Source organism: Tetrao urogallus (genome assembly GCF_951394365.1).
Source record: "Tetrao urogallus genome assembly, chromosome: 5".
NCBI classification, from domain to species: domain Eukaryota; kingdom Metazoa; phylum Chordata; class Aves; order Galliformes; family Phasianidae; genus Tetrao; species Tetrao urogallus.
Window position 1 is genome coordinate 54,105,396 of NC_136818.1, and position 16,822 is coordinate 54,122,217.

At 40.1% G+C, this 16,822-nt stretch overlaps 1 protein-coding gene across 1 annotated transcript in view; it reads left to right on the forward strand.

Moving 5' to 3' along the window:
* The window catches only part of SORCS3 (sortilin related VPS10 domain containing receptor 3), a gene marked incomplete at both ends in the record, with an annotated part of 267,292 nt that overhangs the window by 167,823 nt on the left and 82,647 nt on the right, over positions 1-16,822 (forward strand). The window contains one exon of the mRNA XM_079535589.1: positions 12,546-12,610. Within this exon, the coding sequence (XP_079391715.1) occupies positions 12,546-12,610 (65 nt within the window). The remainder of the gene's footprint in view (positions 1-12,545; positions 12,611-16,822) is intronic.

The window sequence follows — 16,822 nt, forward strand, 5'->3', positions numbered from 1 at the left end:
AAAAAAAAAAAAAAAAATCCACCAACAAAAAGAATCCTCCTTAAGTTGTTGATTTTTTTGCATGTTTTTTGAAGTGATTTTTAAACTTGAAATAAAATCTTATTTCACTATATAAATGAGCTTTTAAAAATAGAGAGATGGTGAAGTCTGAAACAAAGTGTATAGATAGAGGGATCCTGACTCCCATTCACACCTGTTTTTTGTGATGCAAAGAAGATATTGGTTCCTGATATCCAAACTAAATGGTTGGGACACTCATAAATTGCTTCTTCATCACTGTGATTGTCACAGGAGTGACTAGCAAGGTTTTGGAAACCTTTGAAAGTTTTAGAATTTGCTTTTCTCTATGAATGTATTTTCCCCAAAACTTAGTAGTATCCTGTTTCTTTCACTACAGATTGCTAGGTGTTCTTCCAGGACCTTGTGATAGTTTTCATGGAGAGTTAAGAGAGCCTGAAATCCTAAATGGCCTTAAGAAAATGAAAATCCTTTGGATTCTGTTTGTGGAAAATCCACAAGACTGTTCTACAAAGACCCCCTGAACCTCACCAGTTCTAATGACTTCAGTTTACAAAGGACTTTTGATACAATTAGTCTCTTGCATTGTGAACTGTAGCTCTAAACAGTAGTTGATACTTTGGAAAAAACTTGTAAAGGGCATTCATTGCCTGATTTTTATTTATTTACTTATTTGTTGGTGCTCCTCTCCTTGCTGCTTGCTTTCCTTGGAAAATAAATCTCTGACTTTTGGATGAAATCTTGTGGTTGCTATGCTGCCAGGCTCCCGGGGCTCAAAGCTGTTCTAATAAGAAAAAAAGATAGAGAAAAGCATACTGGCTCTAGGGAATGTGTGTGAACATAGAGTGGTGGAATGGCCTGAGTTGAAAAGGACCACAATGATCATCTAGTTTCAACCACCCTGCTATATGCAGGGTTGCCAACCACTAGACCAGGCTGCGCAGAGCAACATCCAGCCTGGCCTTGAATGCCTCCAGGATGGGGCATCCACAGCGTCCTTTAGTAAAGGGAGAACAATTTGAGATACTTTTAAAACCCATGAATTAGATAATGAACCAAAATAAGAGAGCCACGTGTCAGCAGACTTAAAAGTCTGTGTAGCACCTCTTGAATTCTGGTTCTGATAGCATGCAGCCTGAGTGAGCTCTTTCAAAGGTGACATAATAATCTCTAGGAGAGACATTTTTTGAATAAGTTGCTTTTGAAAAAATTTTTTTATTCTTAACGTCCATTTTCTTTAGAGAGATGGCACAAACTGGAATAGGAGGGACTACCCTTCTCCACTAATGCAACTGTGGATTCCTTACATAAATACTATTCGGCTTTTAAAATTTGTGACTTCTTGTAATTTTAGTATAACTTATGATTTATTTATTTTTTTTTTTTTTACATTAATATAAAGCATCCGGCAGTGTCTTTTTTTTTTTTTAAGACTCTAAAAGGAAAGGCTGAAATATTTGTGTTCATTGTTTTTAAATTTGCTGCCTACTATGGAGCACCACACTTTGTTCTACAGTTCGGCCTTTCTGCCATCTAAAAGCCTCATGATTCAGTCTCTTATCTATAAGGTTTCTTCATCTCCCTAGGGGCTAGTCTCTTCTCTTATTTCCCCATTGTAAATCTTGGATCCATTTGTAATCCTCCACTCTCTTGTGACTAACTGTCCGTGACCTGAGCAGACCAGAGAAACCACCTTGCAAGAAAAGTCTAAGGAGGAATTGATTCAGTGCCTCTCCCAGATAAGGCTCATCTCTGGGCTGGATCCCAGTACCATGTCATTCCAGACAGTGTATGATGGAAGAATCTATTTCCTTCACATGCAACAGGGAACCAAATAAGATGTGATGAGAAACTCATGGTCAGCATTGGAAGCCTAAATGTTGTGATACAGACTTGTGTGGCCTGCATGGGCAGACTTTATTCTGCCTCTCCCTAATGCATGTGAACTCAAACACAAATTAATTTCAGCCTGTCAGTAACAGTCCCAGAGTAATTCTGTGTGATACTTTGTAGGAACCAATGATGAAAGCCAGCTCCCTCTAATTAATATATTGAATAATGCATCTCCCTGAGGCATATGGGGATCTCCCATACTGTCATGGCTTGGCAAAGCAAATCGAAAGCTAGGCTGCCAGACCAATGGTATTATCGTATTTTGTGCTCTTTGGCTAGCATGGAATATTCTCCTAATTTTGCATGTGCAATTTGGCTTAGGTTTTCACCTTTGGCTCATTCCATGCTAATCTCTTTGTTTCTGGACAAATGGGCTGGTTTTCATTGTGGGAGGGACCACTCTTCTCTGTCAGTCATCTGAAAGCAAACCTGTGGGATTTGTTTTTAAAACCACCACTGATCTGAGAAGATTTGAAATGATCTTTTTACCTGCTTTGATTATGGATATAAATTTTCAGGCATTTAATTCAGCTGCAAAACATCTGCCGACAGCGGAGAGCTGAGCAGCTTTCCTGGGCATAGCCCCAGGCCTCATCCTGGATGTCCCACTTGGATTTCCAGAGATTCGCTTTGGTGTGAGTTATTACAGCTCCTGCCTTTTTGCAGCAGCTGGGTCTGGAAGCATTCTTCCGTTGGAGAAGGATGCAATCTAATGGAGAACTAATTCTCAGTAAGTTCTTCATGCACATATGGGCCATTTTTGCTTAAAACTCGAATTTCAGTCATATCTCAAAGCTCCTCAGGTAATTTTCTCAAAAAGAATCAGAAAAGACCCAGATAAATTCCAGTTCATTTCCCTGAACAGACTTCAGCCTCTCAACCTTTGGAAGTTTGCCTGCCATTAAGTTGAACAAAAACAGTTGTTTTATTTAACAGAAGGAGCTGAACCCATGCCGTGCAGAAAGAACTGTCTTATCGTGACAAAACAGACAAGATGCTTCTGCATTCATTTAAATGTGAGCCATTCGTGTTGCTCAATAACATCCATTAAAGATAAGGAGGTCCCTCTTTATGCCTTCTGCCTGTTGGAAATTAACAAACCCTCTTAAAACGACAATTCATCAGCAGTTATATGAGGCTGAATTCGTTCTCGGGAAGAGAAGAAATTGAAACTCCCCATCCTTTCGTTCCTTGGCATTCCCCTGAGCCTCCTCTGTAGAATGAGATGAGTTTAATTTTGCTATTATTCAGCATAACAAGCACGAAGCTACATCAGAACGTAAGAGTGGGAAGGAGTATCTTATTAGCTACACCACAGGTTCTTTTAAATAATGTTGATTCAGTAACTTGTCTCTTGCTGATCATATATAGAATAAGGATGAGAAGGCAGTGAGTGAGGCTGCTTTACTTGCATATTTGTAGCAAGCTAATTGGAATAGGAGATAGCTGTGGTTATCGTAGCTCTGTAATTATCTTATGGATAATTGTCCTCCATTGGGCAGAAGGCAGTAAAATCAGATTGTAGATACATCTTCTTGTTTAGTGAAACATCAAAATTTCCATGGCTGAGTCTCAAAGAAAGGTACTAACTTGCGATTACTGGAAAAGACTTGAGGAAATAATAAGTAATACCAGCAGTCTTCAGAGCTGATCTGAAGTTTTCTCCCACAGGATTACATCTTGCTTTTTATTGGAAAAAAAGAGGAAAAACAAACCAGAAACTCTGCCAAGTCTTTAGGCAAAGAGTATGGAAAGATTCTTGGGTTTTTCTCACAGTATTTTTGGGTTTCAGGTTTTGATTGAAAATCATTGAGGAAAAGAGACATGTTCCATTATAATATTGATTTTAGGGACAATCTGTAATAGCGTCTCTCCAAAGCCATTTCTAGATCTGTGTATTTTCTCCAGATTTTTTTTTCTTTCTCCAAATCATTAGATTTGAGAAATGCGTTGACACTTTGGAATTTGCCCTGAAGCTAGAAAACAGCAGAGTATTACATTTCACTTGGCCTTGTGCTTTTCTTTCCTCTTATTGCTCACCTATAACAACAGATTAAGAACTTGACAAGGAGAAGCTCTTTGTTCACCTACAGCTTGGCCCTATATCTTCACTTCTTGTCATGTAGGCAGCACGTACTCCTGTTGTAGCACTTTGCTTTCTTACTTGAAAAGTGGAGAATGCTTTGGGGATGGCGACACTTTGGAACTCTACTGTTCAGAAGACCTGGGAGTGCATGTTGTACTCAACCTATCAGGATGCTGGGCATCAATCCAACTTGAAGCAAAGGAACCCACAAAAGCTCCATGATTTCACAGATCTCTCCTGCTATAATGTCATTCTACCACTGATGGACAGACGTGCAAGTAGCCTTGCCCTTTTCATTCTTTTCTCTGTGCTGTATCTGAGGATGCCTGTGTTTAAAATGCAAACCTATCTTGTCATGAGATAATGGGTTGTCTACAGACCTCCTGTCATGTTTGCTTTTACCCACTATAGTGACATAGGCATGCTGTTTCTATAGAAAGAACATGTCTTTGCACATCTGACTGCTGCCAGAATGCTTTTTGCTTCCTCCTTTTTGGACATGTCTTCCACTGTTATTGATGCTGGGACAAATATATATCTCACTCTCAGCAGCTTATTCAGTGTGATTTTTTTGGGCAAGGAGATGCACTGATGCAGTTATGCTTGCTGGTCCTGAATGATTTTATTCTTCTCCTTTGTCTTTCTCCCCCTGCCCCACCTCTCCCTCTTCTTCTCTGCCTTTCCTGGCTGATTTGTAAAAGTCAAAGAGTGAAATAAGGCATTTGTTCTCTTCAGGCTTGTGTCTGAAATACAGCAAAACAATGGTTAGGAAAGGTTTGCTGTGCAAATCTGTTTTTTCACAATGGCTTTCCCCGAAATGCATAAACTGAACAGCAAAATTATTTCTGCAATGTTAGACGTTATCCCATGGTGATTCTTTGCAGTATTCTGCAACAGGGAACGTGAAGGCTCATCCTTCCTTAATTAATACAATGTACAATGCCCATAGGCATATGGCGCTCATCAACATATCTTATACATTCTGCCTGCGCCAAGTTTCATACTGGTGTCCCTTCTTTGGACATTTAAGTTTTATTTTTATTCATCTAATGCTGCATTCATTTATTAAATGATGCGCTCACACTGAAGCATTTCAAAAGCACTGTGTTCTGCCTTGGATTCTGTTAATAGCAGAATCACTGAGCCTTATCGTTTCAGACATGTCATATTTGCAGTTAGAAAATGTTAATACAAATGAGAGGAATTAAACACACAGTGAACTGAGAATCCTTATTCTGTTGTAAAACATTGCTTGAGCAGATTGCATTTAGGATAGTTTTGATAGGAGACAAACTGAGAGCAAGGAGTCTTCTAAGCATTCCCTTCCATGGAGGGAAACAGGAACTCCAGCAAAAACCTTGTCCGCAGGACTGGCTGATGGTTTCGCATGTGTTTTGTTTTTCTAAATTGAATGTAAACATGGTTGGTTCATGTTTCCTGAAAAAACAAAGTAATAATCTACAGTGATTCCCAATCTGCATGACTTTCAAAGGAAGACAGCCAAGCACTGAGCAAACATTAATTAACTGGACTTCATAATGTAGTAGGCACTAACCTCATTTTAAACCAAATGCAGGGAAAGAGCTGAAAGTCGCTCAATGTCAGTGATCTGTCTGAGAACAGAAGCAAAAACTTTGCTTGCGTTTCACAAATTTGTGCAAAGAACAGCTGGCCAGGAAAGTGATTCCACTGATATACATATATTTCCCCCCCAAAAAAGCTGCAAACTACAACATCCCCCCTCACTTAGATTTTGGTCACTGAAATGGCTTTTGTACAAGGTATTTTCTGTATTTTTGTTTTCCCTTTCCTATGCTATTTTCTGTGCTCTTTTCCCCTTATCTATTCCAAAACAAAAAGCATAGTGAGAAAGAAGACAAAGCTGAAAATGTGTACTTTTTAATGTATCAAAAATCAATTTTTATTCTTGGTTTTTCAAAGAACTTGAAATGTGAAATACTAGAAGGTTCTGCAATAAGTGTCCCATCCTTCTACATGCAAAACAGAATCAAATCATCCTTTTGATGGAAAGTGTTTTAAACTTGTCTACCATTAATTTTACAGACCTCTAATCACAGGCGAATCCCCTCTCTACTTTCTATAAACACTTTTCTCAGAGCCTTGCTGTCTGTATTAGATGCGCATGGAGCAGAACAGATGTATATTGTGTGCTGAAGCTTTGAGATCTTCACAGCGATAACATCTTAAGTCAGTGAGCAGCCACTGCTTTACTTCCACCATATCTGCTTTTACGTACCCTGGTTCAGGTGTATGCTGATGGGCCAGAGCAGAGAAGCAGCAAACTGAATGGAAGCAACTTATTTAGTTTGTAAGTTAGCAGCAAGACTGTGACTACACCTGGGAGCACACCCGCTATGAGTTCTGCCTTGACATAGCTGACAGATCAGCTCCCTGCATGAGCCTCAGTCCCCAGGAGAAGTTATTTCTGGCACCGCTGGGAAATTAAGATGCCACCTCCGGCATGTGTTCTGCCGGTGCTGCTGGAGCTTTCAAACCTTGACAGGGCTGCGAGTAAGGTTCTTCACCCTCCTGCCCACACGCTTTTTCATGATTGTATCGCAAACTTCAGTTATGTTTATTGGGATTCATAGCGTAGGCACAGTAAGAAATGCCAGGGGATTTGAAAGAACTAAGACCTGTTAACTAGATGAGAATTAGAGAGTAATATTTGCGCTTCCTTAGGTTTCGGTATTAGCATACAGAATAAAGAAAAATGTGATCCAGCAGTGGCTTTGTTCAGTTGATTAATATCCTTTAAAGGCATTCTCAGGTTCAGTGACAATTTCTTTCGAGTTTCTGTTAATTTCTGTGAAATAAAGAGTCACCTTCTTTTATGTAATGAGAAGAGGGGAAAAAAAAAAAGTTTGTGTGCCACAAAACCTGCTGTCTTGTGTGGCTTCCCTACTGATCTGCAAGGGGGTTGAGTTTAAATATCAACCTGTTCCTCAGAAAAAATGTTGACTCAAACCTCTTTCCTCTTGCTGCACTGTTATGTCCATGAAACTTGTAGCAACGTCTTAGTTTTAGGACCTTTAATCCATTAAGAGTTGACAGAAAACTGGTTTAGATGTCCAGCAGGTAGCAGGGGTGGAATGCACGTGATCAGGTGCGCATATACACTTATGAACACATAAGCAGAGGTTGTAGATGCACAAGTTTTGTTTTCTTTGATGTTCTAGACAGAACATCTCCTCAAGATGAACTAGGACATTGGCTCTGCAATGTCTTCTGAAAAGAAATTATCTAAGAAAAATTACTTGGAATTTTTTTTTGCCTTATCTAGCAAGCTAAATCTCACAGCAATTAGTTTTACCAATGTCCAGAACTGTAGCATCACAGAAATTAGCACTGGAAAAGATGTAGGAAGATCCAAGGACCTGGATCAGACATTTTCTCACAGTATCTGCCTGCCAACCTCTTTTTCTAAGCTTTATTTGAAATATGCTGTCCAAGGAGATATTTTATCTGTAACTCTTCAGAGCCTTTTCACATCCTACCCCATCCAGCAGTGTCTCTTCTGTTCAGTCACAGAGAATAGTGCCGTATTTATGTGTTTAATGAAAGCATTCTTTCTTCAACTGTATGTATAGTTTCCCCAATTATATTTTTTTATTTCATGTTGTTAGCTTGAATATATGTAGCTTGTGTGCATTGGCTGTTACTTGTGCACAGTCAGTACCTGTTGGATCTAGTTCTAGCCTTGACTCCAGTAAATAGCAGGGAAACAGACAGAATCCCCTTAATCATCTGAAGACAACCCCAGTTATTGATACTGAGGAAAAATCTGATGTCACTTATTGATACCTTGGCAACACAATGGAGAAGGCAATCAACTGATCTATCTTGAAACAGCATTTATAATACGTTAGAAGATTCACATCAGCTGAACAGGAATGGTCTGCATCAGTTTCTGCTCCCACCTGCCCTTTTTGTTGCTTGGGTGAGTTGATCACAAGTGCTGCTTGCCTGGCACCATTCACAAGGGTTTACTCACTTCTGGAGCAGGATACAATTAGAATTGCAGCAGGCTAATTGGCAGCATCCACTAATTTGACTACAGTTGCCTAAAGCAAAAGGATGTGTTTTTCCTGCTTTACATATTATTACACAATAAATGTACTTTGTTCCTTCCTATTTTCATTCCTGTTACATAGTACTCTGTCTGCTAAGCAGTCTCCATCTGCTTCCTCTGTCCCTGGATATGAGCAGTCACAGGTATCTTTTATCTGACATTCCAGACTCCAAAAAAGCTCTCCAAATTGTCATCTTGTGGACGTTTCAGTCCATTTTAAAAGTTTTGTTTATGTTTTCAAACCAGAGCTGCTGGATTCTGTCTTGGCTGGTTCAGAAAAATGCATGCTCCTGTGCCACATGCTCAGTCTAGTACTTTCCAGACCAAGTTTGAAAGTCTGAACCCTATGGTCTGTTTTTTGACCTTATTATAAATCCTTTACTCTAATGTTCCTGAATTCTAGTGATAACTCCCTTCCACCGCCCGTATGAGGGGGTCTAGGAGATGGAGGAGCAGGGTATCTCTTTTTCTGTTTATGGTTTAGGAAACTGGAGTCAACAGCAGGCAGTCTGAATTGCTCAGCATTTTTGATCTAGGGTATGAGAGTAGTTAAAACTCAATGCTGTTCTTCATCATTAATGCCTGATGTCTGAAAAATGGGTAGAAAAATGTGGCTTGTTCCAGTGAGAGGCAATAGAGTTGGTAGTATCAGTGGACTGAAATGTTCAGTAAGGCAGGGAGACCAGACTGAGAGTCTGTATATTTCTTTTTCCTTTTCTTTGCATTTTTAATTTTGAACTATGCATTGTCTTACAGGAATATCTACTTACAATGCAAAGTGCTGTGTTTTCCTTGCCCTTCTTGCTTGCTTTTCCTCCAGGTCAGAGATGAAATATTATCAGAACAGCATAATAAATGTGCATCCGTGCACAATGATTTCCCCTCAAGATAGAGATAAAGATCTTGTGAGGGTCCTCTCTGTCTTTCACCTTTCAAGATCACAGAGTCATCTCCTGAAACGAAGTAAAGATCTCATGAAAGTGAATTACTATGAAAGAAAAAAAAAAAAAGAAAGAAAAGCAGCAGAAGATAGAGACCGTGTAACCACCGTGTCTTTCCTAATGGGATTCAGAGGTATTTGAATTCTTAATTGGCCAATGATCCCGTGTCAGCTGCAACATTAGCTGCAGGCTCCCCATTTCAAAAACTGCCTTTGCAGCAGTCAGGGAACATGTCAGCAGGAAAAAATGACCTTTCCTATCACTTCTGGCTGCATCCTCTTTTCTCAGCGTTTTTTCATCTGTTTGTCACAGTGCAACTGCCTTTTTTTTTGTTTGTTTGTTTGGTTTGGTTTGGTTTGTGCCATTTGGAGTTTCTGCACATCCCCAACAGAGCTGAGCTGTGCCTAGAGCCTGAGGTGTGACCACATAAAGGAAAAATGTTTTCAAGCTATGCTTAGGGTTTCTGATGGTTGTTAAATACTCTTTCCTTTGTAACCCTCTAAAATAGAGCTGTTTGTCAGAGAGCAATGAAACTCCTTCCCAGGCAGTCTGCTCTGTGGGTTCCAATTGACTGTACAGAACACACAAGGTTCTGTCAAAGAATGCCGACATCCTCTTCATCATGTTTAAGTTGCTAAGTTGTTTTGCACAGTGTATTCTTCAAATGTCCTTGAAAGACAGAAGGCATGAGAAAATGTACAGCTGTAAAGGTGTCTGTTTTTCTTCATGTATTGCTGCACGAGTGGTTGTTGCAGTGTAATTTCAAGACCAGCTCAGTTACCATGTGGGATGAAGAATAGCTTTACAGTCTGTGTGCATGCTTGCAATAGTGTTCTAGGACCTATGTTCACATCTTGCTTTTTCTATTACCAATCTTCTTTTGCATTCTTCACTTAAAGCTCCTCCAGACAGAAAGGACTTGAAGATGTTTACTGAAAACACCTATGTTCAGGAGGCAGACAAACTGCAAAGCACAGCAGTTGTCATTGTGGGTGGGAGCAGGCATAAAGAAACATATTGATTGTGGATTTGTTTTGCAGTCAGAGGCTTTGAATTGAGGAGAACTGGTCTGGGAGAAGAAAGGACAACTGAAGCATTGCTTTACAGGCTTGTTATCTACCTGTAGACAACAGGAGCTTGTTTTGCTTTTGGATCACAGGAGATTGGTTTGTGAGCTTTTCCACTTGAAGTACAGTGTTCAGCAAGCAGAGAAATACTGGGAGGTGCTGTATACTGATCTCTTTGTTGTTCTGAAAAGAACCATTGGGCTTGTCAAAACTAATTAAGGAAAGAAGTAGATGGCATTAGGAAGGAAATTCAAGCTAGACTGACATACTTCAAGAGATTCCTATCCTCCCTTGGTGGTTTTGTAATACGAATTTTAAGTGGAGGGAATCCACAGAGGCTGTGTGCACAAACGCACAGTAGTAATAATAATTTTGGCTTTTATTCAGAAATGCTTAGGTTCCCCTAATTCCAGTCATTATTAAAATGGATAGCATTCTGATGTTTTTTTTTTCTGGGCCAGGAGTGGGAGGAACCCAGGAGGTGCCAAGCGGAATAGTGACAGCTTGGCATTGCTGACATGGCCAATGGCTCTTTTGTAAAAGGCTGGCATCTGGCTTCCAGAAAAACACTGTAGAGTGTAGCCTCTAGAGTGACAGCTAGAAAGCCTGCTGGGAAGGGCTATTGTGTTGATTCTTGATGTGCTCTCAATCCTACCAAAAAGTGTTAAAATTACTGCCCCCTTGCCCCCTTTGATAAAGTTGTGATGCACAGATACATTGGTGAGCACCATACCTCCCTCCCATTTGGTGTGCCGTAAATGATAGTTGTGATTGCTGAACAACTGAGATTACAGAATTTATAGCTACTTATGGGAAAAAGGCAGAAGAATTTTGCTGTGGACTGGAAAGATGTGCTCTTTCTGTGCATTGGTAATGTATTTTGCTCTATCTCATAATATTTTTCATTGACATTTTAAGGAATGTCTTACCTGTCTTACTGCCACTTTTAACTGTGCTCAGATCTTTCAGAAGATTTGACCCCAACAATTATGTGGTCATAGGGACTCTGGCCTTTTCTGACATTCTTACTGATAATGGACAGCATTTTCTTCCTTGTGGCATCACCTTGAAACTGATGGAAGCGATTAAGGAACAGGATATTTCTCACTGGGAGCAGAGTGATGAAAACTCTGCTTGTGTGGCTTTGTTTTTGCTTTGTTGGTTTTTGCCACAGTTCACAGTGTGGGTTCACCATTAGCATGAAGCTGTAGTTAATGAGATGAGCCACTTTCAGTTACCTCCACTCTGGGTCATAGTGCAGTTATTTTGGCATTTGCAGCACTGGCTGAACATAGCTGAATTCTGGGGCGTATGTAAGCTTGTTGTTTTAATTGCTTTGTTTTTTCAGCACCACAAAAATTTATCAGAGTCTGTATTTTGTATGTCTTTTATTTATTTATTTATTTTAAAAAATGTTTTAGCTGTTGATGCCCCAAGGAATAAGCAACGAAAGATTGTGATGAAAGTGCTTCGTAGCATTAGGGAATTGTGAATGTTGGTTGGCTCAGAGGGAATCTATTATTTACAATCTACTGTATCAAATTCAGCTTCCACCAAATTAGAAACTGATTTTTGTCGTTGTCCCTTTTTAATCTAACCCCGTGGTTAACTCAGGAGAAGCAGCTCCATAAATCACGTGGACATCTATGGATTTTTTTTCCCCTGCCAGCCATTGCTAGGACTAAATGTTCACCTCCTAGTGATTCTTATCAGCCAGAACACTAAGAATAACATTTCTGTTCTGGGCTTGACTTTCCCTTTGCCAAGAGAAAAACTGTCTTTGTAGTGTGTCTTGCAAAATGTTTCTAGGGAATAAAAGAAAAATGCACATGAAGATTTGACTTGAGGTAGTCAGCCCCTAAGGTTTAGAGAAACTCATGCCTTATTACATGAGTATCAGGGGCTATGACATGGAGTGAATAATGAATACTGGCTTGCAATTTCTTGTCTGAAGTTTACCATGCATGTGTACCTGATTTGAAGATGGGTAAACTGAGATAAACAGTAGCAAGATTGCCTAGCAAACAAGGGACAGATCTCACCACACTATTCATCTGAGTAAAACCCCTTTTTAATTTGCTGTCTATAAGTGTTTGTCTGCTGTGTCCTCATCTTTCTTGCAGTATGAAAATAGAGCTCTCATTTGACCGAATCTTGTGCCAGCTAGCTTTGCCACCACAGAAATGTCTGCTGTAGTTTTGCTTCTGTAGGCAAGGGACAGGCAGGCTTATCCACCAGCATCTGGGAAGATAGGTTAAGTTTAGTAGTTGGCTCCTGAGAGCACGCTACACAGAAACAGAGACTACAAAGAGGGCAGAAGGCAGGGAACTACATGCCTGGTATCACAAAGTTGAACTGGTTTTGCTAGCCCACGCGCTCTGTCCATCTGATTGCAGCCTTCTAGATCACCTCTTTACTACTTTTCTTTTTTTCTGTCTTTCTCCCAGGTCTGTAATGGGTTTGGATAAAGAACCAGACCTTGTACACATGGAAGCCCGGACAGCTGATGGACGTGAGTGCCTGCAGTCAATGTTGAAAAATTGCACTTTGAGTCAAGAATGGAGTGGGAATTGAAATTCACTTTGCTCATTTTGTCTTTGCATTTACATTTTAATTGATAGGAAAAATGTGTATCATGGGGTTTGATGTGAGGCATATTCTTATCCTTTAAATCTGGGGGGAATTCAGAGGCTGAAGGATGTGTATCTGTGGAGAACCTGGGTGGAAGCACAATCTGTTGGACTAAGAAACAGTCTGTGCTGTTCAGTGTTTAGCTGTTTTCAGTATCACGTATTTTATGTGGTACACGTATAAATCATAAACAGCTGTGCTGCCAGTGCTGTGCAGTACGGCCTCTATGTGTTTCCAGAGGAGTTCACAACAGCTCGGTTTTACCAAGGAGTCTGAAAAATTGCTTACAGTTAGACTTCTCTAACTAGGATGTCCCTATGCCCCAGGTACCCTTTGACTCATTTTGAAAGGAGTTTTTAGTTTTGTGTAGGATGTATGAATATGTCCTCCATATTGGAAACATGCCTGGAAAAACTGCCTGTATAAATGGGAACAAACAAAGAAAAAAAAATCTTAACCCCTCACTGAAATGAATCTAACCATAGATTCCTGTGAAACTAATCTCCAGCAAATAAAATGTGTATTGAAGTTGAATTTTTCACCACTGTTTATACTGTTTAAGCATTTCATGCAGGAATTTTAGCATGGTAATGCATCTCCTGTAGCAGAGCCAGTGTTATTCCCGCTCAATGCTATTCAGATATGGGATGTGTCCCTTTTATGCTACAGGGACAGTGCAGAAAAGCAGCATAGGACTGAGGTTGTAGATTTCTAGGGGGAAAAGGGTTTCATTTTGTTGGTTACAAATTTTCTGTTTAGTTGAATGCTGCATAGGCCAGATGCTGTGCGAACAAGCTCCTGTCTGTCAGGGTGACTTCTCTGAGGCTGTGGATCTTCCAAATCATTCACAGGCCTCCCACTGCTATTTAGCGATGGCAGCTGAATAAATAACCAGGCAATAAAGCTTTGGGGTGACAGCTGTTTGTTAAGTATGGGGAAAGAGCAAAACAAGCTTGCAGGTGGGTGGGCAAGGTAGGGAGGCTTCTTCAGTGCTTTTGCTGCTTCATATGTTATTGTAGAGATGCTAGGAAAAGTGGCAAAAAGCAAGTGAAAAAGTAAGCAACTAAGTAAACAAAATGCTGATGAAGTCTGTTTTCAAACTAAGTTTAAACTAGCTCAGCCAGCTATTTAAATACTGGATGCATCAAGGCTGAACATGCTTCATTTGAAAGATGCTTCTGCAGTTCCCAGACAGCTCTCTTCCTTCGGGCCTTGTTTGCTTGGGGCGTGCTGTTTGTTCTTGTTTTAATGTATAATTTCAGCATTTTGAAATTGGCAATTGATGGCATTGAGGGTTTCCCTGAGAGTGAGACTTCAACAGTAGTGTCAGCAGTATAGGCCCATAAGCAAGGCATTGTCCCTTTAGGGGGCCACAGTGGGCTGTGCTGGCCCTGCTGGGGGGACAGCAGTGAAAAGGCTCCTCTCCCAGCCAAGCATAGCACAAAAGAACTATCTTGCTCCAATTAGAGTTCTTAAGGCTTAAAACAATATTAGCTTGTGTTAGAAAACATTGGCTGCCTCAGAGCTATGGTCTCACCTGGTGTGAAATGGTGCAGCTCTGTGTGCTTAGGAACCGCAGGCTGAGTTTTTCTCCTGGCTGGCTCCGTAACAAAAATGGTACTTCATACTCTCAGAAAAGCGGCTGAGGTACTTAGACCTGCTGGAAAATGAGTCCCTGCAATTATCTCCTCTTGATCAAAAAGTTTGTGACTAAAGTTTTCCTCAGTGGTTGGCAGAAGGAAGAGGAGGCTTTGTTTTTTTAACTCCTCTCAGGTTGGTCTGTGGTTCAGATACTGACGCATTAAGAGACACAGATTTGATTATTCCCATTGCTCAGCTCAAGTTGGGAACTAGAATTCCTGTATGTAATATTCCCGACAATTTTAAAAGTATGCAGTTCTAGAGGTGGCATTTGTCTTTTTTTCCCTTTTTTTCCCTTTTAATGCGTGATATTTAGAATGAGAATCGTGAATTTGACTTCTCTTTCCTTCTCTAACAGCAATTACTCATGGGATTCAAGACCTGATCTAATATTAATTCAGACACTGGAGCTTAGAATATACAGGTGCTGGGATATAGTAGAATATCATCCGTAAATGAGTCAGGGCTATCATCAAACTCATGGAGCTGGGAGGTGGAAATCCTATCCTGTTTTCCCTTTTCCATAGGTGCAGCTTTGATCCTTGGGTTTTGTCTGTCTGGTCATTAGGAATGTTATCATTTTCAAAAATTATCTTCCCCAGCATCCGTGTCCCAGTAAATATCTGTAAGATGCTGTGAATTGCAGTGCCTGGCTGATTCTCAAACTGTTTCTGTCTTTTGCAGCAGATGAAATTTTTCACTTTTTCTTTTTTTTTCTTTTTTTTTCTTTTTTTTTCTTTTTTTTTCTTTTTTTTTATTTTGACAGAACTATTGTTGCTGAATAGTAATCTATGCCTCCATTTCTAAAATTTAAGAGCAAGTAGGAGCCTTAGGTACTGTACCTTTGGCTTCGGTGTAATAGGAGGAAGGACAGGGCTGAAAGCAAGGGGAGCTGTTACAGATACAGGGACACTCACCAGGTGATATAGGTCTCCCACCAATGCTCCTAAGAAAGATCAGTTCTTGATGTTCACTGTGATAATTTCCCTGCTCACAGGTATGATGCAATAATCGGTATTTCAATTAAAGGGAAAAGAGTAAATTTGGAAGAAAAAAACACAAAACAAAACAAAAAAAAAACCCTTGAAAGATTGAAGAAGTCAATGGTTACTAATTCCTAGGGAGTAATTTCCAGTTATGTCTACGTTCCTGCGTCCTCTTTTCCAGCCATTTTTCTCCTCTTTCCTTGGTAAGCTTCCCTGTCATATTGATTTTAATCTGAGCCAATCTGCCAGAACAACCTCTTTCCCTCAGCTACCCTTCTTCCTATTAGCCATGCTGGCTAGCCGTGCCTTCTCCAGTTGCCTTGTTAATGCTGCCTGGAGGCCCTGCTAAGAGCCTGTGCTGCCCTGTGTCATCACAAGTCACAGTAACCTGCCACACAGATCTATCACAGTGGCAGGTTTGACTTCTCCAGAGTCTCCTTTAAGGGATCACATCCTTGGGTTTTAACCACAAGAAAGCCTCCTGGGTGCCTTCTTCCCCCTAGAGCTACTCAGTCATGGCTGGTGGGCAAAGAAGGGACTTTGTGGCTGTCTTAACTTGCACGTTTCACTGCAAATTTCAAGAATTTTCTTCAGCTTTATCACTTCTAAAACGAGTATAAATACACTCTGAATTCTTAAGATGGGAGACCGTGTTAATTAGCAGTGGGGAAGCTTTTTGAGCTCCTTAGCTGGGAAATGGATATACCCCTTTCAGGGGAAGGTCAGCAAGACTTTACAAGGTTAGTGCCCAGCTTGGGCATGTGCCATACTTTTTTTTCTTGGCTTTCCAAAAAAGGGATGAAAATCGAGCTCCCTTCAGAGAAGAGGGACTTAACAGCTTTGATGGTAGATGTTCATTTCTTTTTCATTTGATATTTTTGGCTTTTTTTTTTTTTTTTTTTTTTTTTTTTTTTTTTTTTTTTTCCCAATCCTATCTATACAGATGAAGATATGCTCTGTAAATAAGAGCACAGTCCTCAAGGGATCTTACCCTTCAGGTAGCTTGGATAGGGACTTCAGATTGTTTCCTGCTTTCAGCAATACTCCAGTGTATTATGAATGCTGGGTGAAAAATGCAGGGGCAACTTGGATGTTAGAAAGGAGATGCTGATTATTTTAGAAAATGGCTGCATAAGGTTGTCTGAAATTACTGCTTTTAGAATTTGGCTCCCCAGCTTCTGTTCACTTGAAGAAAACCAGCCTTCCTGGCCTTGAAATTTTTGTCTTTGCATTTTCTGAGTTTTTGCATATCCTAGTCTTAACTGTTGGTTTGGGTTTTTCTCTAGTTTGATTCTCTGGCTTTGCAAAATGCCCACCTGGATGTCTGTTATGCTGGATGACTTTTTTTCTTGCCCAGAAGTTACTATTTGTTATACTCTGTCATATTTTTACCTGATTTTTAAGGTGCTGTAAAAGGAATCATTTTTCATTTTCTCTGGGACATCAGAAAGAAACTCAAAATTGAA